At 38.8% G+C, this 22,914-nt stretch overlaps 1 protein-coding gene across 12 annotated transcripts in view; it reads right to left on the bottom strand.

Moving 5' to 3' along the window:
• The window catches only part of UNC79 (unc-79 homolog, NALCN channel complex subunit), a 106,897-nt gene that overhangs the window by 70,226 nt on the left and 13,757 nt on the right, over positions 1-22,914 (bottom strand). For 11 of the 12 annotated variants that reach the window (XM_027890282.1, XM_027890283.1, XM_027890274.1 and 8 more), the window contains 16 exons: positions 22,173-22,343; positions 19,183-19,275; positions 17,991-18,046; positions 17,236-17,365; positions 15,661-15,725; positions 13,766-13,854; positions 12,568-12,608; positions 11,307-11,335; positions 10,039-10,268; positions 9,547-9,718; positions 8,042-8,272; positions 4,759-4,949; positions 3,799-3,922; positions 2,339-2,479; positions 836-1,057; positions 54-281 (listed from right to left, as the gene is read on the bottom strand). In XM_027890282.1, coding sequence (XP_027746083.1) covers positions 54-281; positions 836-1,057; positions 2,339-2,479; positions 3,799-3,922; positions 4,759-4,949; positions 8,042-8,272; positions 9,547-9,718; positions 10,039-10,268; positions 11,307-11,335; positions 12,568-12,608; positions 13,766-13,854; positions 15,661-15,725; positions 17,236-17,365; positions 17,991-18,046; positions 19,183-19,275; positions 22,173-22,343 — 2,213 coding nt within the window. Of the gene's footprint in view, positions 1-53; positions 282-835; positions 1,058-2,338; positions 2,480-3,798; positions 3,923-4,758; positions 4,950-8,041; positions 8,273-9,546; positions 9,719-10,038; positions 10,269-11,306; positions 11,336-12,567; positions 12,609-13,765; positions 13,855-15,660; positions 15,726-17,235; positions 17,366-17,990; positions 18,047-19,182; positions 19,276-21,788; positions 21,865-22,172; positions 22,344-22,914 lie in introns of those variants that run through there. The other variant, XM_027890280.1, reaches the window with a different exon arrangement.

Here is a 22,914-nt window from a genome sequence, read left to right as displayed (position 1 = left end):
GAAGAGGAGTTTTAGCACACCAATAACACAGACCCTTTCCCAGTTCTACTTACCACAAGCCTGATTTCTTCCTTTGGAGCAAGCTGTTCCAGCAGCTCAAAACCCAGCTGGTAACACAGAATGCTGGACTGGCACAGACCACATTCAACTGCTTTTTCTTCTTTCTGACAGGTGTGAGAACCACCCCAGGGCGCCTGGAACACATTGTTTATGATGGATATTATATCTTTTGAAATGCTGTTCTCTAAGCCCAAAGTGACACCATCATCCTGGAGTTCCATCTGAAAGAAAGTGAAAATGGTAAGGATTTATTATTTATTTAAAAGCCAGAGCCTCTTCCTACATTTCTACTAGTTTTATATTACAGTATTGGGAAGAATTTGAGATAAACTGTAACAATTTCAAATCTTCACCAGTGTTGAGGCCCAAGCTAGAGTAAATAGACAATTTCCAGCATAGGATCCACTAATTTTACCTGGAGACAGTTATCTAAAACCCTTGCCCTTGAATTCATGATGTACAAATTTAACTATCCAAAACTTATGTATCTAATCTAAGCCTATCAACAAGCCTCTGCTTCTAGTCTGTAGAAATCTTCAAGAAGATCCTTTCACTATTATGAGGTTAGCATCTAACCTGAATGTGGAGGGATTTAACTTCACTGAACAGGAACCTATAACTCCTATAGAGGTGAAGGCAAATGACAGCTGTATTGAGATTTGAATGCCTTATATTTCATGCCAGAAAGGGAATCAATACAGGATCAAAGAAGAGTCAGAAATGACTAATGAACTTCAGTGTCACTTCCATGTGGGTGTTTTTCTTCTGCAAATACCTGCTTCAGTATGAGGTCAAACATCAGAATGAAGCAATTAAGATTCATTTCCTCATCTTCACAGTCAAAATCAATTGTTTTTCCACTAGGGTGTCCAAAGTTCTTGAAAGGGCTGTGAAAAGGACTACGTATTGGACTCCGAAATGGGCTCTGGAAGGGGCTTGGGTAAGGACTCAGCATGTTGTTCTGAACTCTGCGCCCAGGGTCAGAAGCAATGCTTACCTGAAAATATTAAAAAATCAACATGTCCAAATGACTGTTATATATTTACAGTACCAAGAACTACAACAGCCTTACCCTTCTGCAGCTGTTTTGCAAAATATACACATCTCTTAATGCCACTAAATGATAAAATATTATAGAAGTACAGGAACCATATTCTGCAGATATACATATTCTCTTAAGCTAAGTGGCTGATACTCATTATATTATTCTTACTGAGGAGGAATTTCAGCATCATAAACCAAAAAGAAAACTGGTGCAGGCAGTAAAGCAGCCATCAGGTTACAATGATCTGCTCCATGATCTATGGACACTAATTTTAATAGCAGGAGGCTAATAAAGGAGGCTATCTCATGAGAAAGGGTGTTAACTAAGGCTGTACTAAGAGTACAGGTAGCTGGAAATGAACAAGATGCAATGGTAATAAGATGTATATATCTGCACTGATTTATACCCACACCACAATAGGCCACCTAAAACACCCTGAGAAGCTCTAGGTGTTGTAGGGAGATACACATTTAGATGACATACAAGGTCTATTTTCAGGCCAGGTATGGTCTGAAAGACCAGAGAGTAAGTTTGTCTGTTTTTCTGCTTAGTTTAGAAGTGATCCTGGGCTAGGTGTAGAGAGCTGTCTGCAGAGCTACATCAGAAGACAGGCACATGCAAGGCATCATCAACTGTCTAGATGCTGTAGCTCCTTAAATCTAAAGAATCTGATCTTCCAAAGCAATCTTGTTCCTGATGTCCTTGAAGCACTTCATCCAAACTACTGGAAAGTCAGCCACATCAGACCAAGTATGTGTAATGCCTACAGATTTGTACGTGTTTTCCTCCAGACCAAAAGCCTTTGGCAGACAACTTCAGATCGAATTTTGCATCTCTTGGGTGTGGAAAAAAAAAAAAATCAGGGAAACAGAAAAAAATTCTGTTCCCTTCCAAAACATACCTGGGCCCCACATTCATATCGGAATACACGAGGTTATTCTGGGTGACCAGCTGTCCATAACAACTTGCCATTGAAAGTTATTAATAGAAGGTGCAAAGAACAGAAAACGTTGGAAAAGATACCAAATTTCTACCTGTACTATCTTTACAATGATCATGTGATAGAGTGATACTAAGTGAAGTCATGTCAATTTTCTTCCATTTTCAAAATTTATAGTGTTTCCAACCAAATGCTGTCATATTGAAAGATGGCTTTTTAATCCTTCACATGCATTCTATTAGGAAGACTGTTCTAAGCAAAAAAAAAAAATAAGCAGAATAATTAGCAGTTACCCTCCGAGCTGCAAGATTTCCTGCCAGTTCATTGACTCTCGATTTTCTTTGATTTGCTAACTCTTTTACAGAATTAACTCCATCAGAAAACATGCTGATTAGTAACTGAAGAGGTACAACAATGTCAAGTTCAGACAACACCTGAGGAAAACAATAAATAAAAAGTAAGTTTCAAGTTTAATCACAAACACCAGTGACATTATAAGCATCTTTATAATACAATCCTCAGCTCAGCAAATTCCATGCATTTAATTTTGGGATTCAATGAGGTGAGGTGCAAGCTTAGATTTCTGTTAGAATCAAGGCAAAGAAAAACTGGCAAAAAATAGGGTATTTTCAAAATATTTGTTGGCATCCACATGGTGCACCTTGAGATCAGTTTTATGCTCAAAAACACACAAAGATGTGAGGTTATGCCATGAAAATATTTCTGGAAAGCAGAAGATTACCAATACTTGAATGAATAACTATTTACTCTATTTATTATTACTTAAAACTGAATTCCTGTATTTATTCTAAGAATCCAGTCAAAATGGTAGCCTATAGGTGTCAACATAGTAGCGGGATGTTTTTTTGCAAATCACTGAGAACATTCACAATCTATTTTGTCACCAACACTCAGAAAAACATGAGCTCATTTATACTTGTTATTAAGTGTTATTAAGTCAAGAAAAATCTAAAAATAACATGCTTTAATTGAAAACCCTGTATACCTGAAAATTGCTACAGTCATCAGGTAAATTGGTCTTTGCAGAGGCTCAATTAAAATAAGCCTCAGCAAAAAAGAAGTGATAATGAAAGGTACAGGTATTATTCCAAGGTGCTGTGGAAAATTTTACACCCCTTTTGAATTCACTGCCCTCAGCTGACATGATTATCCCTGTAGTTTTAGACTATGAACACTGGGTGAATGCCAGCTTTTGGGCAAATATAACTCAAAAGGGCCGAAGCAGCAGAAAGCTTAATGGATATAGAGCTAGTCTCATTCAGGTCTCCAGATGCAGGAACAACTACAGCTGTTTCTGGAGTCTGGAATTAATTTTGGAATCTACAGAACAAATTCTGCTGTCAAAAAGTCAACCAGCTCAATGACCCTGAAGACACAACTGACATTCAGAGGTAAAAGAAATTCCCAGCCTTCCATTTTATTACAGAATCACATAGTCATTTAGGTTGGAAAAGATCTCCAAGATCATCAAATCCAACCTTTGGCTGATCCCCATCTTGTCAACTAGACCTCCACCTTGTCAACTAGATTATTGCTCATGATGGGTTAGTAACAAAGCTTCTCAGAGTCCATCTACCAACCATCCTTACACAGGAGCTGAGCAAAGGCCAGAAGGATTGCATGAATTTTGGAAAAGTGGCTAAGTGGCTTCTTTTTTTTTTTACTCTCCTTTTTTTTTCTTTTTCAAAAATAAAAGCTCTACCAGCACGACTCATCAAGAGAGGACACTTACATGCAGCCAGAGTAACGCTTGCTCTTGCACAGAGGATGGATACCCTGTGAATCGACAGCTAATAAAGCCAAACATCTCCTCCATGGAGAAAGGGAGAGGACAAAGTTCAGTGTCAAACATTTTGCTGAAAAGTAGAATAAAAACATAGCATCACTGAGTTACCACGGCACACACTGCATGAGATATAACAGAAAACTGGTGGAAAGCTAATCTTCCTTGCATTTTCACCCTCCACAGGGTTGCTAGGTTGCTGATACCAGCTGTCCTGAGCGTAAGTTCATTTCTGAATTTGGTGATGAACCTTAAGAGTTTACATCACATCTCACATGCCCAGTTTCATTTGACAGCAATATCTTTTCCAATATCCAATGTGAAAATTGGAAAATTTCTCATCTCACCAGTAGTCCACTATTCCATGATTGCACTAGAAAAAAATTTAGAGCAATACCTAGAGATATGAACTTACAGTCAGTTTCAGAGCCTTTTCATCAATTAAAAGGCAATGTGAAGTTTTTCTGTCAGAGGCATAAAATTATGACTCAGTCACCATTCTTATTCTGGTGTTTTCTTAGCTCAATAGAGGAAGATATTAGCTAAATAAATATATCACTGACAGCTCTACTAATCCCCATCATTTCTCATCAACTTGACAGAAGGAGAAAGATGCTCCTTCCAACATGCTGTGGGAAGCCACTAAAAATGTGACTTGCTCACAACAAAGAAGCACCCATGTAGTTGGCTCTTGATCAGATTTGAGGATATCAAGAGCAATAAAAGAAGACTTTCCCAAAGCTTAAGTGCTTTAGTCTAAATATAAGTCATAAAAACAAATCAGAAGCATTCACTCACTGTCTGTTGCACACAGAGGCATTTTTATTCGTTGTCACCATCTTATCACGCTACAACCCTCAAGAATCAACATACGCAACAACAGAACAATTCCAACTTATGTCTACATACCTCAGCACTTCCCGAAACTCTTTCAGTTGACTGTCAGGCACTTCTGTCCTTATAGCTTCCAACCATTCTGGCATGATACATTCCCACACCGACTGGTTTATCACATTATATGGAATCAAGCAAAGGATTCGATTTAGCCCTTCTTTTAACTGTGTTACAGCACTACACGATTTGTCCCAGTATCCACCAACCTGTGGGTATTTCCAAGAATTACACTGATGAACAACATTTCTAGTCCCCGTAACTTGCTCAGCATCATAAATTTGCTCAGTGTGTTGCAGCCAGGAAACTGTAGCGGGTGATCATTAGTACCTTCAAGGCAGAATTTAGAATTCAGCCATGGGAGTTTTTCCTCTCCCATTTGACTCACAGTCCACAAAACTACTGTCCAAGTCTTAGAAGTTCACTCACTTCTAGGCCATTATATTACCATTTACAGTGTATTACTGTTTACAGTTCTCAAAAAGGGACAGATTTATTTGGTTAAACTTGCACCATAAAGCATTTGCTCTCAGCAAATTGTTACAGTGCTGGATCTTTATTTTGAAAAACTTGGTCTGTACCAGGTGTTCTTTCATAGGTGTTTGTTTAGGGTTTTATTGAGGAAAGGTTCTAAGTGATGTAAGCCAAAAAGTATACTCTAAGCATGTAAGCAATTGGCGTGCAGAGATTAATTATTCTAACTGACCTCAGCTCACATCTTGCCGTTCCTGACTAATGGCTCTAGAGATGCCTGCTGTTCTGGCAGAAACTACTGGTGATCTCAGCCAACAAACTACTATTTCTTCTTCATCACAGCTAATTTCATGGCTATTTGTCTACATGTTCTAGTGAAGCCTTGCAAATCTGGCAAGTTTTCAGTCTAAAGTATTGCAGTGGGGGTAACAAAATTCAAAAGAGGCTGGATCCAAGAAAAAAAATCCAGAAGAGATTGCAGAATGAGGTACAGTCCTTCCTCTATCCCCTAGCCTCAAAGCTCTGATCTCTTTTTTTAGATTCTAACAGTTAAAGTATCCATCCACCTCTCAAATTCCCTTAGCTGCCCTCCAATCCTCCCACAGCCCAATGCATCTTCAGAGCAATGGTTCACAGTAAGACACATATACATGCTGGTCTGCGCACATATGCTGGTCCGCCTACAGCAAATCCCATTCATTAGGTCATGAAAAATCCCCAGGTGTTCATGCCTGATGATGTAATACATCACATCAAGTCTTAAGGGCCCTTTCTAGTGTAGCCTTAATTTTAGGAAACAAAACTTAATTTTGGGAAACAAACTCAACATGTCTTCTGGACATTTCACGTGAGAGGGTCACAAAATTAATGTCTTGGAAAAGCATGGTTAAGTGGTGATTTCTGCTTCATAATTAATCCTAATTACGGAGCAGATCATCGTAAGTGCAATCACACAACACCTTCAAGATGGACAAGGGACAGCATGCATTTAGGAAGGGCAGGTCCTCTCTGATCAACCTAATCTCCTTTTACGATCAGGTGACCCACCTGGTGGATGAGGGAAAGGCTGTGGATGTGTCTATCTGGACTTCAGCAAAGCCTTTGACACTGTCTCCCATAATATACTCCTGGAAAAGCTGGCAGCCCATGGCTTGGACAGGGGCACTCTGTGCTGGGTTAAGAACTGGCTGGAGGGCCGGGCTCAGAGAGTGCTGGTGAACGGGGCTGCATCCAGCTGGCGGCCGGTCACCAGTGGTGTTCCCCAGGGATCAGTGCTGGGCCCAGTTCTGTTTAATAATTTTACTGATTATCTGGATGAGGGGATCGAGTGTACCATCAGCAAATTTGCAGATAACACCAAGTTGGGGAGGAGTGTTGATCTGCTGGAAGGCAGGAGGGCTCTTCAGAAGGACCTGGACAAGCTGGAGATATGGTCTGATTCCAATGGGATGAGGTTCAACAAGGCCAAGTGCCGGGTCCTGCACTTTGGCCACAACCCCCTGCAGCGCTACAGGCTGGGCAGAGTGGCTGGAGAGCAGCCAGGCAGAAAGGGACCTGGGGGTGCTGATCGACAGGAGGCTGAACATGAGCCAGCAGTGTGCCCAGGTGGCCAAGAAGGCCAGTGGCATCCTGGCCTGCATCAAGAACAGTGTGGCCAGCAGGATCAGGGAAGTGATCCTTCCCCTGTACTCAGCACTGGTGAGGCCACACCTTGAGTATTGTGTTCAGCTCTGGGCCCCTCAGTTCAGGAAGGACATTGAGGTGCTGGAGCGGGTCCAGAGAAGAGCAACGAGGCTGGTGAAGGGACTCGAGCACAAGTCCTATGAGGAGAGGCTGAGGGAGCTGGGGTTGTTTAGTCTGGAGAAGAGAAGGCTCAGGAGAGACCTCACTCTCTACAACCACTGAAAGGAAGTTGTAGCCAGGTGGGGGTCGGTCTCTTCTCCCAGGCAACCAGCAATAGGACAAGAGGGCACAGGTTTAAGCTCTGCCAGGGGAGGTTTAGGTTGGATAATATGAAGAAATTTTTTACAGAGAGAGTAATGAGACATTGGAATGGGCTGCCCAGGGAGGTGGTGGATTCATCATCCCTGGAGGTTTTTAGGATGAGACTGGATGTGGCACTGAGTGCCATGGTCTGGTAACCATGGCAGCATTGGATCAAGGGTTGGACTTGATGATCTGGAAGGTCTTTTCCAACCCAGTTGATTCCATGATTCTATGACAGAAAGAATGACACTTTTTCTGGAAGAGATTCTACCAATGGTTGCACTTAGGCACCCTGGATGGCCTTCCAGGTAAGTCTCTTTCTCTTCACCAGCAACAAGGCAAACTATGTCAGACTGGTCTTCAACTCAGTTGCTTAAATCAGGTCTCTGAAGCTACAGGGCATCAGTATGCCCAGAGTTCCCTTTGGTTACTACTGTGTGATTTCACAAACCCGAATTCACAGTTTCAGAGATGAGATGTGCAAAGAAAAGAGAAACATTATGAAAGGACAGGCTTATATCTGGAAGTAGGTAAATGATACCTTTTACTAAAGAAAAGTTTGGGTACTTCAGCAGCAGAATGAAAACATGCAGCTATCATCAAAAACATACATTATTTTTCAATACTTATAATATTCTTTCAACCTATCTTTGCTTTAGTGTAAATAATGCCCACTTTCTAATATAGTAAAACTAAGAGGATGAAGAGGAAAAAATTTCTGAACTCCACTGCTCCCTCTACCATTGAGATTTCTTTGCCTTGACAGATTAGGAAAGATCTTTTTACTTAAGACCTTAAATTCTGGGGCAAATAAAGGAACCTTCAGATAAACCATTCTTACCCTGGCAAACTCCATTGGTTTAGGAAGGAGGCACATAACCATGACATCAAACCGGACATCACAAACAGTCTTCAACCACTTAGTAACAAACTGGGGTTTGAGCTTTTCAACCAGGCTACCAACTTCATCATCCATCATGTAAGCTGTAGAGTGAAACCATTGGAACACCATGCTAACCAGCCTCGCTAAACTCTCCGTGGGTGTATTCTCACTGGGAGTGCAAAGGCTCACCTGGAAGAGAGAAACACAAATCAACTTTCATTTCTAGAATTGAAAGTGGCAAATAATTTATCTATTGTATTTTGCATATTCTCAGATTTACAAGGATATATCTAGAAGACAAATAAGATTATCAATTTTAATTGATCGGACAGGATTGATCAATTGACAAAACATTTCCAAACCAGAAAATAAAAAAAAAGTAAGCACTGAATTCTTTTAATTTACTTTCAACACTGAAAAAAATCAATATAGAATGCTTTGAAAAACTGAAACATTTTGGTCTGAACTTTAAAATTACTTTTCAATTCAGAAGGTAATGTAATACCTGGTAAAATATATGATATACATACGCACATATATATAAAATAGATATAGATAAAATAGTACAAGATAAAAAGGCAAATCAAGAACTTCAAAAATTCTGAAAAAACATGTCTACTTCATATAGCAAGTGATCTTTACTTTGCAAAAATATTCCACTTTTGATTTTTTGTCCCCATTAGAGGTGAGAATATGACTTTTAAGTCCTCAGAAATCCCCACATGATAAGTAACATTATTCTCCCCTGCTCCAAAGTCTTTCTAAAATGATATCTGAGAGCTCAAAGGGAATTGGAAACAGCCTGAGAGGGAGAATTCTCCTTAAGAGGAATTGCAGAATGCAATTTCTGAGGGTCTATCAGGCTGCAGCCTGGCCTGCTCATGAACTGGCCAGCAGCAGTCCTGCTATTTTGGAATAATCTCTGCTAACTACTGTGAGGGGTAGAACCAGCATGGCTTCATTCTGTCAACCCGCACCAGATAAATCAGCTGGAGTACACTGACTGATCCAGACAGACCAAGCAAATTGCAAGAAGGAAGAGAAGCCCATTAAGACTCCTCCACCCTCTCGGAGGTAAGAAAGTTGTGCTTCCAGAGAGTGATGCTGAAAGCTGGAAGGTGAAAAATAGATTTTTAGGGGATTTTCTTTTGAAGTTAAAATAATGACACTCAGCAAGGGGCACTTGTGAGCAGAGGCTGATGGCACATAGAAGGTCAATTAAAAAATTGAGACTGAATAATTCTGTTATACACTCTACATAGTAGTCAGTCACAAGCTCCACCCAAACTAGTTATGAAATCTCCAAGTCTGACAGCTTCAAAGAACAACTTTTTGCTTACAAATCAGAAAAGTCTCCAACTAAAGCAAAGAAGTGGGGAAAAATAATAAGATAAAACTGAGGCTTCAGAAAGTAAAGGAGACTGAACCAAGTAGAGTGAGAGAAGAAAGCATGAATTTCTCACCAAGAACCATATTCCAAACTGGCTCAGGAGGCGTTGGTCATGCTTGTCATCATCTTTATTATCAAAGTCTGTGTTGTCCAGGGAGTGATGGGAAGAGGAGAGGCCCATCTGTCTCCTGCGATTGAGTTCATGCTCCCTCTGCTCAGCATGAAACTCTGCTTCCTTCAGCAAGCTATAAAACAAGCTTATGGTCAGTGAATGCAGCTTTCCTGCACTGGATGCAGGTATCTAATCAAGAAAAACTAGAGGTTAAGGCATTAGATGTCATCATTTTCCTGAGAACAATAATAAAATAATTCTAGGATTCAAGGCTGACTTTCTGGTCAGGACAACACTCACAGCTGATCCGTTCTCTGAGCAGGAGTTCCTGTGTCCCTGCTCTGAACTTACCCTGGTGAATCTAAAATCCACTTGCACAAGACCCGCAGGTAATATTTACAGGAAAGCCGGTTCCTGCTTTACATACTGATGCCTCGTAAGCTGCCATATTACCTGATCACAGCTTCCACCGTACACACGAGTTCCTCTGCCCCACACTCCCGGGTGTTGATAGGAGGGGGTGAGGTCTGATAAAGGTGGGTTTCTGCAGCTGCCCCAACTTCACTGCTGTGGTGATTTGAGTGGCACCTCTTGCAGTAGCGCACCGGCCTGTTGCCGTGGCGGCCACAGCAGCCCGCTGAGAAGCACGTCACAACAGCTCTTCTGACGTGTGAACTACAGTTCTGAAAAGTAGAAAAGATTTTATCAGGCCACAAGTGTCAGGAAATGGAATGAAAAGAGGGGTGAGAACTTGGGAACTGGCTCAAGTGTTGATAATTTCTAAAATCACTATATATAAGCGCAATTGTGTGCAAACTCCTAAAGTCAAGTATCACTGACCTTCCAGAAAGATAAACTCAGGATTAAGTGCTGAGCCTGAACTTAAATGTCATGGTTGCTCTACCTTTGGAGCAGACCAAACTGATATTTAAGTCATCAGCCTCAACCTTCTGGCTTGGAGCAATCTCTAAAATTTACAGTCATTCTCTTAACATCTGCTTATGCTTGAGAATATCTTTTTAAGTTACAGGTAGCAACAGGCAGATCCTTAGGACTGCAAAGAAATGGTGCCACCATGACACAGTTTATGCTATGTAAGGATCTGCCTTATCATAGGTAACTGACCAAGGCTCTGAAGTAGGTGCTACCTTTATTTTTGCCACCTGGTAATCCAGCCCAACATGAAAGCTTTTTTTACCATATGAGAATTAGAATATGTTATGCACTGTATTCCTTGCTATTGTGTTATTAAAACACATTAGCTGGTATGTATTGCAAGCAGATTCTTTTTGTCAGCAATCTTTATAGAGCCAAGCATTGAAGATTTTTAAAAATATACATTGTACAGTATGATTTTTGTCCAATTAAGGATTAATCCAAGACTTTGACGAGATAAGAAGATATATATAAACACTTGGACTTAAAATTCACCTCTTCCTCTATCCTCTTCATAGGCAGAGTTATAGAATGCAAAATGAGTTCAACTGCATAATTGAATTGCTTTACTAATTGACAACTAAAATCTACGACTCAAATCAAACATTGTCAGTTTTAACAAAAAGAAACCTTGCTGCTGATTCATTCTCATCCACCAACAAATGCATTCATGGATAAATTGTGAAATTTTGGAATGATAGAAAGAAGAGCACACTACATAGTAATGGAATGACACTACACACAACATCAAATCATGCCCCATCACACAAATGGCTGAATCTTACCTTCTTCTGACATATAGCAGAAATTTCAGCTGTAAGGGGAAGGCATACAAAACATGAACACAAAATGACGATCTTTCTGTTTTATTATGGCAGCCATGGGAAAACGGACTTCCTGCAAGGAAATTTCTGAGGCTAAACTTGGGTTTCCAGATACTATTGAAACCTCTAAGCCTGTCGGACAGCATAAGGTAGGACACTGTACTTAGGCCTATGGCTACTTCTACATTGAAATGCAGTAATAGCCTTGGTGCATTAAGTGTGGTGTGCTCTGCTACCCATCCACCTTCTGCCTATGCTTCCGCCTCCTGGACAGACTTGTAAAAGTACACCTCGTAGGCACACTACTGTGGCATGCTGTAGGAAACATAGCTTAGATGTGCCTACACTGCCTGTGAAAGTTCATGGGACAAAAGAGTAGTGAATATGGATGAAGCAGCCACTATGTCTGTGGCCTATAATTTCATGTGAAATGTTTGCAGATTGAGCCTTTAAGCAGTAGCTATTCCATCTGTTGTCCTGGCAACACATGATTCAGTAAATATAAGTGGCTGATTAAAAGGAAGTACTTCCCTTAAGTAAGTAAAACATTATTAATCTGGGTTCCGTTTCAACTAAAAGCAGACAGCAAAAAAATTTCAACTGCTTATGAATTTTCAGTTTGCAGACTAAAGAGAGAGGTGGTGTCTTCCTTGTGTCCCTGAAAGGGTTATTTTAGATAACATGCTGATTAGTCTGTCATCAAGCTTTGTCTGCATTCTAGTAGATAATAAAATATCAGGTTCCCTTACTGGCAAAAGGACAATGATTGGATCAATGACTGGATCATTGAAAAATACTTAATGTTTTTTTCTGATATCCTTTGCAGGCTGATATTAGAGATTTTCAGAAGTTTTAAGAGCTTTCAAATCAGACTCAGGTCACTGGAAGAACCAGCCCCTCCTTCTGGACACTGGTGTGGGACACAAACACTTTTTAAAAACTTGGCCCAAATTGTGAATACTTTAAGATTTCAAAATTGTCAGTTGTCTCTGTTTCCTCACACATAAAGAGTTGTATCTATTTTCAGATAGAGTATTAGTCAGTTTTTCATAGTACTTCAAGGTCATTCAGCAGCATTAAGTACAAGCTACTTTAAAATTCTAAAAAAAGCCCCCTTTTGAACAGAATGCAGCATTTCACATAATGCAGTATGCAGAAATAGCAGAAGCATAGGTTTGTACAATTGTGATTAGTTTGTACCTACCCTTAAAATACCTCTTACCTTGTGGCAGAAGAACATCAATCAGCCATTCACTGTGATCCCTATAAAAATGATATGTAATTAGAGTTCTATTTTCTGTTTATATATGCATTTATTTTTTGCACAGAGGAAATTAAGATAAAACAATGTGGTAGCACTTGACATTATTCTGAAACTACTTTTTTCAAATGTAGTTTTACAAATTGCAGGCTGCTTACATTACATCTCTTTGTTGTGCCTGTCTTATTAAATTACCAGTTTGCTGATGTTGGTCACCACGTTCAAGGCTTTCCAAAATTACTTTTGAGGCATAAATTTATCAAATTAAAATAGTGTGTGCTCTGAAAGTCTGACAGCTAAGAAATGATAGTGAAGAATAACAGACAAATATAGAAAAAAAACAAAGTACGAGTACCATTTTCTGTGTCTGTAGAAGCTATGCTTCTACAGAATTCAATTACTTTTTCCTGCAGCTTTAAATCAATGATGACTTAAAACCTAAGGTGAGATGTAATTGCTTTTCCCACAGCTGGTGTGATATAAAGTTGTCTTAAACTGGGGAGAAAAACAACCATGTAGGTTCTGAACTACTTGTAATCTTGCCCATTTCAACTAATGATTGGCACTCCCTGTAAGTATTAGTAGATTTTGTAAACTAATGCAAACCATAGCAATTTAAAGGGAAAAAAAAAATCAAAACCAAAACCCAAGTGAGGTTAATTCATCTCAGGCTATATTCCTTTCAAGAGTACTGGCCAATCCTGGATCAATATCTTTGATCTCTGCTGCTTCACAGCATACCTTAGAGAATAACCTGAAATACACGCGACAGAAAAGGAATGAAGGCTCTGTGAAAGAGCTTTCACTGTAACATTTTGCTTTTAATGGTAACTAATGGATGAGGACAAAAGACATTTCATAAGCAAAAGCTTGTACAATAATGAGGTTCCCCTGTTATAGTCAATGCATCCCACAGTATTTACTCATTCAGAGATCTCAACTTCAAAATTCACTTCTGTTTAAGCTACGTGCAAACGCTGATCATATGAGATCAATTTTTGCAATTATTCATATCAAGTTGGCAGCGTGCTCTATATATTTCATCAGGTTTATCTATATAAATTCTATGCTATTCATACTAAAATTACGCAAAACTCCAGAGTTCTGAACTCTGGAGTCTGACAATACTTGATCCCTTTCCAGCTCTCAGCTTACCTACCCTGCAATTCTCTGGCTGCATTCTTCACAAAGATATAGGGGAGGTGGCTTATCACCCAAAGCCACAGACAAGGATGGGTCAATGCACATCTGAAAAATAGAGAGGGAAAAGAATTAACACACCTGTTCACTGAAACTCACTGAAAAAGTTCAACACATTAATGCTAGGACATACAATATAACACAGCTTTGATATATGTTGAGAGCAACATTCTAAAAGACGGTACTCAGGATATGGCACACAAAATCTCAAGTTATTTCTAACACAGAGATCGATGACAGCCTACTGAAGGACATCCTTCAGTATCAGTACTATCACTGTCTGAAAGACAGGTATGTTGTGTTATATATTCACATTGCATATTCACTATAGACTTCTAATTTATTTTTTTCCACCCAAAGACATAGTCACAGGATCCATTGTTTAGGACAGGGTAACGTAAAAGTCTAGATTTTTCTCTCCCAGTAACGCCTCTTCCAGCAAAATCTAATTTTCAGTCATCACAGTTGTTAATATAGAGCACAACTGCAGTGACAGAACAAAGACTCACAGTTCCCTTGGCAACACAGGTCCAGATTTTGTCCTGCATTAGCTTTTATCCTTTCACATTAGTCAGTTACAGAAAACAGTTACAGTTAATAGCCAGTTACATACACATCTGTCAGTGTTCCGTACTACCAAGGAAACACTGAACAATAGTATGCACACACAATATCTTAACCACTTTAATCAAAATGTTTCTTAATCGAAATGTTTCTTAATTGAAGTACAAGACCTTATTTATAAAGACAAATGCCTCCTTGAATGTTTCTCATTTTTGTTAGCCAAATTTACATTCATCTCTACAAGACAAAACAGGCTGCACTTTTCTGAGTAACGACTGATCAAGACTGGTTCTGTCAAAATGAAAATAAGAGATTGTTCAAAAATATTCAAGTATTTCATCTGCAATGCTTGGAACTGTACTTTTTTGACATTTTGCTTCATTGAGTTGTTAGTCTGAATCTAGTGATCGCTTCAACATAAAGCAACACCTTTCAGCATTTTTCCTATGAAAGAGGGATCATTGAGAATGATTGGAATAGGCAGGAAGGTGGTCGGTTGCTTGCAGGACTTCTGAGATAGGTATCATCATTATGCCCTGTCAGTATCAGAACCTGTGGAAAAGGCTCACTAAAGAACTGTTTGACTAAAGAAATTAGGTTAGTATATGAATTGATGCTAGGAAAATTGGTTGTATCCACATATTTAACTAGATACAAATCAATTAATTAGTACACCTAACTGTAATGTGCTCTGGACTTGGGATGCTATTCTTACCTCTGCCATCAAATTGTAGTCAAATGTTTTTTACATTTTTTACTCTGTGTGTAAAGATACAATTTACCTCCCTCAGCAGGGCGACAAAAGAGGTAAGTAAAAGCTTTTTTGCTATTTGCTTTAGGACATATTTCAGTCAAAAGTTCACAATCAGAGTAGGTGCATTGTATGACCTCAGTCAAGATACCAAGGTGAACATGTACCTATGTAATTGAAATAATGTTTCCTGTATACAGTAATATTGGTGCACATATTTATACACATGTACATGTTCAGGAAAATATTTACATGGATTAGCCAGGAGCCAGCTTAGAATTTTATAAAGCGTTCTAAATCATCCCTATGTTTAATTTCAAGATTTTGCCCCTGGTAGTTGCAGGGAATACCTCATCTTGCTTTATGCAGCTGAAGAACATATTCACAAAGGCCTGACCCCCATGGTCTCAACAGGCTTTGCTGTTCCCTTAGATCCTGCTCTTGGTCACCTGCACACAACCACAGCATATGCCTGGGGTAAAAGTGCAACCTCACAACTCCCAGATAGTTGGGTGTGACCCCTGAAGTAACAGCAGTACCTTCACAGCTGGTTTGTTAATTGCATTATGGCATTCAATGTGCTGGCAATGAATAGGATTCCAGGCTGCAAAAGCAAAACACAGCTGATTAATAAATGGGGAAGAGATATTTGTATTCTTTGCATCTAGTGATATCAATTGAGAACAAGATCCTCTTGTAGTAAGTACTATACAAACATGAGTACTACACAAATAACCATTCCTCAGGAGGTTTAATAATTACAATAAACAACTTGAACATACATGCCTACTGACTTATTTATGATATAATGAAATGAACCATGGACTCAGTGAAGAAATGGAAAAAGTAAGACACAGACATTCCCGTTGCAGACCCTTCTTCGTCTCACCGTCACCTTGATTAATTAAATATCCTTCAACTCCAGGAGCAGGACAGTAGGAGTTGCTGGGTAAATTCAGCAACATTCCCAGGCAAAACGAAAACACAACTACAACAAAGGAAAACCAGTCCAGCAACAGAAGGAGCCTTTTGTAATGACAAGAAGTAAACAACAAAGGGATGCTCAAGTGGTATCATTTGTATGCTCTACAGGATGCCCCCACAACAAAATTTCATACAACTGCAGATAATACTCATCCCATTCTGGGATACATTAACAAAAAACTTATATATAGGAAAAAAAATCCAGTCTACAGTTCAGATGGAATATCATGCTTAGTTTACAGACCTGCTTACATAGAAGTGGTGCAGAGCAGTACCTGAAGATTTTTTTCAAAAAAAGTCAAGAAAATATATCAACCGTTCAATGGAAACTTTTAGAACAGGTCAGACAACCTTCTATCAGGAACATTCAGGATGCACTTGAGTTGGTCTAGGGGGTCTACTAAGGTTTCTTCCAACCCTTCATTTTTATAATTTAAAATGTCACATTCTGGACCAGATATTTTAAAAGTGAAAAAAACATATGCCACATGACAGAGATTATTTAAAACAGGTTGAGACAGACACACAGGTAAAAGCAAGTCATGAGTGGACAGTCTCCCCTGTAGCAGCACTATCCCATCAGTATCCCTGGGGAGTTTGGCAGACAGCGGACTTTGTACCATCCACCTACTCTGCTCCAGCTGCATTGCTGAGTTTGTCTCTCATTTTCATCCTATAATCAACCTTAAGAACATATCCATTATACTGACTGCACCTGACATCAGCTGACATTTTTTGACAGTAACAGCCAGATAAGGAGTCTTAGCAACAGCAGCAGTGTTAGCAGCTGGCACAACAAAAGCAAACAAAGCAATAACTGAAAGGAACATAAACCAGAACCACTGTAAGGCCAAGGCAGCAGTTTCACAGACCACTTGGAACAAACAGAGTATTTCCTGTTCCTTGTCCTGTTCTGGTTTAGTTAATATTGGGAGTAAGATAACGTATTTACTACCCATGATCTGAGTTTTTATTTTTCATAACGTCTTTTGAAAATGCAGATAAACTTATGAAAAAACAACTTATCAAACAAAAAGATTCAAAAAAAATCATAGAACTGTAAATATGTGACTTTAATATACTTCTGATCATTTATTTATTTTGGCCTATACAAAAGCAGCTGCACTGACCTGTGTACTGCAGTCCTCTGTACTCACTGATTGCCCCAGGGGGTTTTAAATTGGGCCAGTAGTGAAATAACATTTGTACTGCTGGAGGTTTAACTTGAGATGGTCCATAAGCTATCACATATAGCAAATCCTAAGGAAAGACATCCACAAAGTGTTTATTTTTGCAAGGTAACAAACCACAATTCAAAATAGTCCTTGTTTTCAAAGATATCTGAACACACTAAATTAATACATTTCATGCCCTACCAAACTTACTTTGTAGCTCTTACAGACAGATTAGATGACTAACTTCAGTTCTTCTGACTTTGATCAGAGCATGCAACAGCTACCACCCACCCTGCAGTGCACTAACATAGAGCAAAATGAACCGCCTATACAGCCATGGAGCAAAAGGTGTGATATAAATGAATAACTGAATCCAGAGCAGATTAAGGTGATGACAATATTCTCAAATAGTTCTCATGAAAGTCCAGTCCCACATGTACTGAGAAGACTGCTCGTTATTAAAATTTCTGCTACTTGGAGCCACAACCACATGGTACTTAGGAAAGGGAGCTCTGTTCCACAAAACATGGAAGTGTCTCTGTAAACTAGAAATTAGAGGAACATTCCTCTCCATAATTCAGAGGGAGGACTGGATATAAAGATCATTTATAACTTCTTGGCACACAGTCAGTTCAATTTTCAAGCCATCTGGTTTTCATTGCTACGCAAACACAGTCATTTCCATAAAGTATATATGACCGTAAACTTACTTTCCATACTTCTTGCTTATATTTCATGAGACATTCCAATAATTGGCAGTGATACACTGAGAGAAAAGAGACAGTATAGTCTTAATACAGAAATGGAAACTCAGGTTACACAAGTGATTTAATTAGCTGATTGGCTTTGCTTTTTCCATCCAAAACACTATTCAATTATTTTTTTATTTAAAAATGCTAAAGAATCATTGCCCTGAGAGTCATCACAAAATATTAGAAATTGAATATTGGTAACTTGTTCCTGTCAAGGAATACAGTAAGATGATTATCGTGAGTGTACAGCTTTTTGTACAGCAATGGAGATCTTTTTCAAACACATCTAGTTGAAGAATACCTGCTGATTCACTTAAATTTTGTCGCTCTGCCACAATGCACATGGCATTTACATGTTTGATTTCCCAAAAACCACAAGGCAACATTTTTTTCAGATGGTTTGAACATGGAATTTACAAACAAAATTAGAACATTTCATGAAAAAAACCTGACTTCTGCATGTAGTTTTTAAAAACGGTGTGCTGCTTTTATTTACCTGTGTGAAGTACATTATCATGATGTGACACCTCACACACACACCATCCACCCATCTATATAAGACAGGAGATAGCTGACTATCATGCAATGTAACAGCCCCTTGGCGTTACATTTTTTTTTGTTTATGTGATCCCACTGATTTAACTGGGACTGTGTCACTGTGAGAGAGAATGGCCTTGGCCTTGCGTTTAGATACTCATATTTAAAGTCATTATTGTTCCATTGAGCCTGCAGCCAGCATTACCTGTTTTCTTTAAAAGATAGTACCAGTTGTGAACTTAATGGTATATGAATCACAGTATAAGACAAATTGTTACCATGAATTCCTACAGTCAAGGTAAGTGGTATTTCTCTCCAACACTGATGTTATATATATTAACACTATTTTCTGATGTCAAACGAGCAGACTAGAATCTCCAATCCTGGGCAAAATCCTACTTCTTCATCGCAATGAGGTCTCTTATCCACATATTGATTACTTTCAGCATGATGTTCAGAAATTCCAGTTTTGACTAAAATCAATTACTTTTCATCCTGTGCTGGATAATGACAGATTTTTCACATCACCTAAACTTTTGACAATTGCATTTGACAATTCTTCCTGGCTGATAGTTTCAGAAAGAATGATACTGTGATGCATATTTACACATACCTGGGTTTGATGTGTACTGCATTGCAATCATTAGCATTGATGATGCAGACAGATTGACATGTGCTGGAACACCTTCTCTTTTAGAGGATCCCACTTAAAAGAAAGGGAAAAAATATATAAATTTTCTATCATCACAGGTGGCTATAGCATGTAACTAATTTCAACCCATGGAAATAAAATTCCTAAGGTACCATGTCATGAAAACAAAAGAAAAGAAATAAAGAAAAAAATAAAAACCCTAAATAAAAAAAAAAAATTAGAAACTTTCTGTATTCCACATTTTCAGGAGAAAGATGATAGGCATTGATTCACACAGCACACACCTGGTTTTCCAGATCAGTAAGATTTCATTCCCAGAGCTGCATTAACCAGACAGTTATCTTCTCAGGCACGCTCCTTCAGAACCCACAGATTGATCAAAATAACATCACTTATATAGCCAAGTCCACCTAGGCCTGGGATTGTAGGAAGGGTGAAAAGGAACTGGAGCATGAAGAACCAAGAAAAAATGGAAAGCCTGCTGTTGAGGCGTTGTTGTGAAGAAGGACTGGGGCTGATGATAGCTACTGGTGTATCGCAGAACACTTCTCGGGGAGCACACAGTATGAGCTCAAGTTACAGCTACGTACCAGAAACATTAGTTCCCACTGTTATGTGAACTGTGCTAAGATAATGATAAACAGTAGCACTGAAATGTAGCTAAGTCACACTTGTAACTTTGACCTCACACAGAAAGTGGCTGGAGTTCCTCTGGTCTCCTAGGAAGTGGGCTACTATTAAATGGTATACTTGGAAAATCCCTGCAGAGCGTAGATGTTTATTTGCTGAACTATTACATGGCAATACAGCTTTGAAGGCAACCTCCTACACAGAGATGTGGCATATATCTTTCCATCCTCACAGCACTTTCCCAAGCCTGGCTGCCAGGACCCAAATACCAAGCATTTGGGATAGAAGCACAGAGCTGTAGCTACCAGCTCAGTGAGCTGTCTTCCTCCCTCCCATCTGGCTCTCCAACTGCTTACACAATCTCTTAAATCCTCCCTTTCAGTTTGAATCACAGTTGAACACTAGAGGAAGGAGAGGTTCTGCACTCGCCTTGTAAAGGAGCATATAATTCCCAGTGGAGAAAGACTAGGACACTAATTAAAAGAGCACTCGACTAGAAAAAAAGAAAGGAAGGGAAAATGGAGAATTTCTCTCTGTCTGTTCTCCACATGGTCCAGCATTACTATGGCTCTCTTTACTGCACTTCACTCATTTGTTTTCAAACCTCAGCCACACAAATAAGAGCCCCCAAATTATTACAGCAAGGTCTATTTGTATGGATTTAAATTGAAAAATACTCAGCAGTTCCAACTGGGCAATTAAAATGTGTCCATCAGCAAAAAAAAAAAAAAAAGTAGGACACTACTAGAAGCGAAATTTAAAAAGCAGCAGACTGGTTTCATACAGAGATCTCACCAATACTGAGGAGAAAGGCAGCATGACAAAAGCAAATGCACAAATGCAGTCTCTGTCAAGGGCAGTTGGGGAACAGTATCTATTTAAGTAAACCAAGTATTTGGCTCAACCAGTTCTTCTGAGGAACAGTTCAATAGATCTGAGGACAGACAGGGTAAGTCACCAATTCCAGCTGTTCTTTAACAGATAACATTCTTGGAAAAAAGAGTTGTTTAATGCAGCATTATGTTCTTAACCCAAAGAGGAGCTATATTGCACATATGTATGACATATATCTTAGCAATATTCATTTGCATACTGTCATTAGACCTCTCAAAGGTAACAGAGAAAACTTCAATACAGTATCTAATTACAATTACTATTTTACATTGGAAAACTGTGGTACAGGAGAGTTAAGCAGTTTTTTTCAAGATCATTGACTGGTCGAGTCAGAAAACATATGCGGTAAGTTTACATAAAATCTAAATTTCAGCACTGGACTATCCATCTTTAAACATCTTCTACATGCTTAAATGACATCAGTATTGATCTCTGTACAAAAGTTGTTCATGTATTTTCATAAAAGTCTGGAATACAGAGGTAAGTAGGATACATTCTCATAGAATCACAGAACGATTCATGTTAAAAGGGACCCCTGGAGATCATCTTGTCTAACCCCTCTGCTCAAAGAAAGGCAACTAGAGCAGGTACTCAGGACCAGTTGTGCTTTGAGCACATACCAGGATGGAGAATCTGCAACCACTCTAGCTAACTGTTCCAGTGTTTGATCCCACACAGTAAAAGGCTTGTTGGTCAAAACTGATAATACTGACCCTAATGCTTCCATCTGCAGAATATGGTTACGTGTCTTGTTACTACTGAAATCCCACCAAGCTTTTTATCAGGTATGACTGCCCAAAACACACCTCAGGATCCACATTGTGCAGGGACCATGTAATTAAGTAATCACTTCATAATCTCAGGGAGAGGAAGAAAAAAGAGAGGAAAAAAGGTAGGCACCATCAAATTCAATCTTAACACTTGTGGATAGGAGACATTTACAGGCACAGCTATTTAGTACAGAATTTAAGAGAAAAAGTGCCAAGAAGACAAAGAAAAATCAGAAATTCATCACCACATTATTACATTGAGAAGAATCATACTTGTACATCCAGATTTAGTCCAGATGCAAAAATGACACATGTTGCTATTGCATCTATTAATTTCAGGAGCAGTTAGCCCATTGATTCTGTATTCAAAACTCCAACTGTTGGCACTGGAAGTTCTATGAGTCTGAAAACACAGTAGTTCTTAAATAAGGTGAACTTCACCCCTTAAATGAAGGAAGAATTCACACAAAAACACAGCATAATAAATAAATACAAATTATAGGATTATTTCCCTTTGAAAAGTAGCCACATGAAATTATTTTGCAAATATACAGTAGATTGATGTCCCATTACAATACTATGACAGATCTAGCTTTGACTCCTACAGTCTGATACTACTATGCACCAAGGCAAAACAATACTATTTGTTCTACTTACATATAGCCATAGGCAGAAAAGATGTGCTGAGATACTCTATAATATCCTTGTGCAGAAATGGAGGAAAGGTAGCTAGTGTTGAAATCATTGTATAGGGTAAAGTACTCAAAATATCATCACTGAGAAAAGGAAGTAAGCATGTAGTAGTGTAAAAAATTGATTGCCCAAGATCTGTTGAATAAAGTGAAAAAAAATACAGAATCATTACAATGAAAAAGTAATTATGACTACATACTTTTTTGTTTACAAATCTATAAAAATAAATTACATTTAAATTCAAGCTTTCCTCTCAAAATAATTTGGGAAGCTAATCACCATAGGCAAGTGACTTCACCTATCATTTTTAAGCCCCTCCTAAGCTGAGGGAAACAGCTGTTGAACACTAATCATAAGAGTTTGAAGGGAATATGAATACTACAACCAATACAATTATAGTTTTAAATCAATATAGACTTTAATCACAGAGTGATTAACATACAATGGCTCGTATTTAAGCAGAGGTGTTACTAGAATTAGAATTTGAAATGCATTTTCAAACCACTCATGATTAAACTACAGATTTTGATTTCCTGAGAAGCCCTTGAGGCCAAAAAACGGCCAAGGCTTGAAAGAAAAAGAATATTTATCATGAATTTCCATACTTGTTCTAATTAATAATAGTATAACTCTTTGGAAAGGATACTTAATAATTGCACAACATTTCAAGATCCAAAGGGGAGGGACAATTTATTGTGTATCTCTG

The sequence above is a fragment of the Empidonax traillii genome, unplaced genomic scaffold (assembly GCF_003031625.1).
Source record: "Empidonax traillii isolate 1590-97213 ecotype Southwest subspecies unplaced genomic scaffold, ASM303162v1 scaffold283:size781446, whole genome shotgun sequence".
In the NCBI taxonomy this organism is placed as follows: Eukaryota; Metazoa; Chordata; class Aves; order Passeriformes; family Tyrannidae; genus Empidonax; species Empidonax traillii.
Note: the sequence above shows the minus strand (reverse complement) of the source record. Positions and strands in the feature narration are given on the sequence as shown.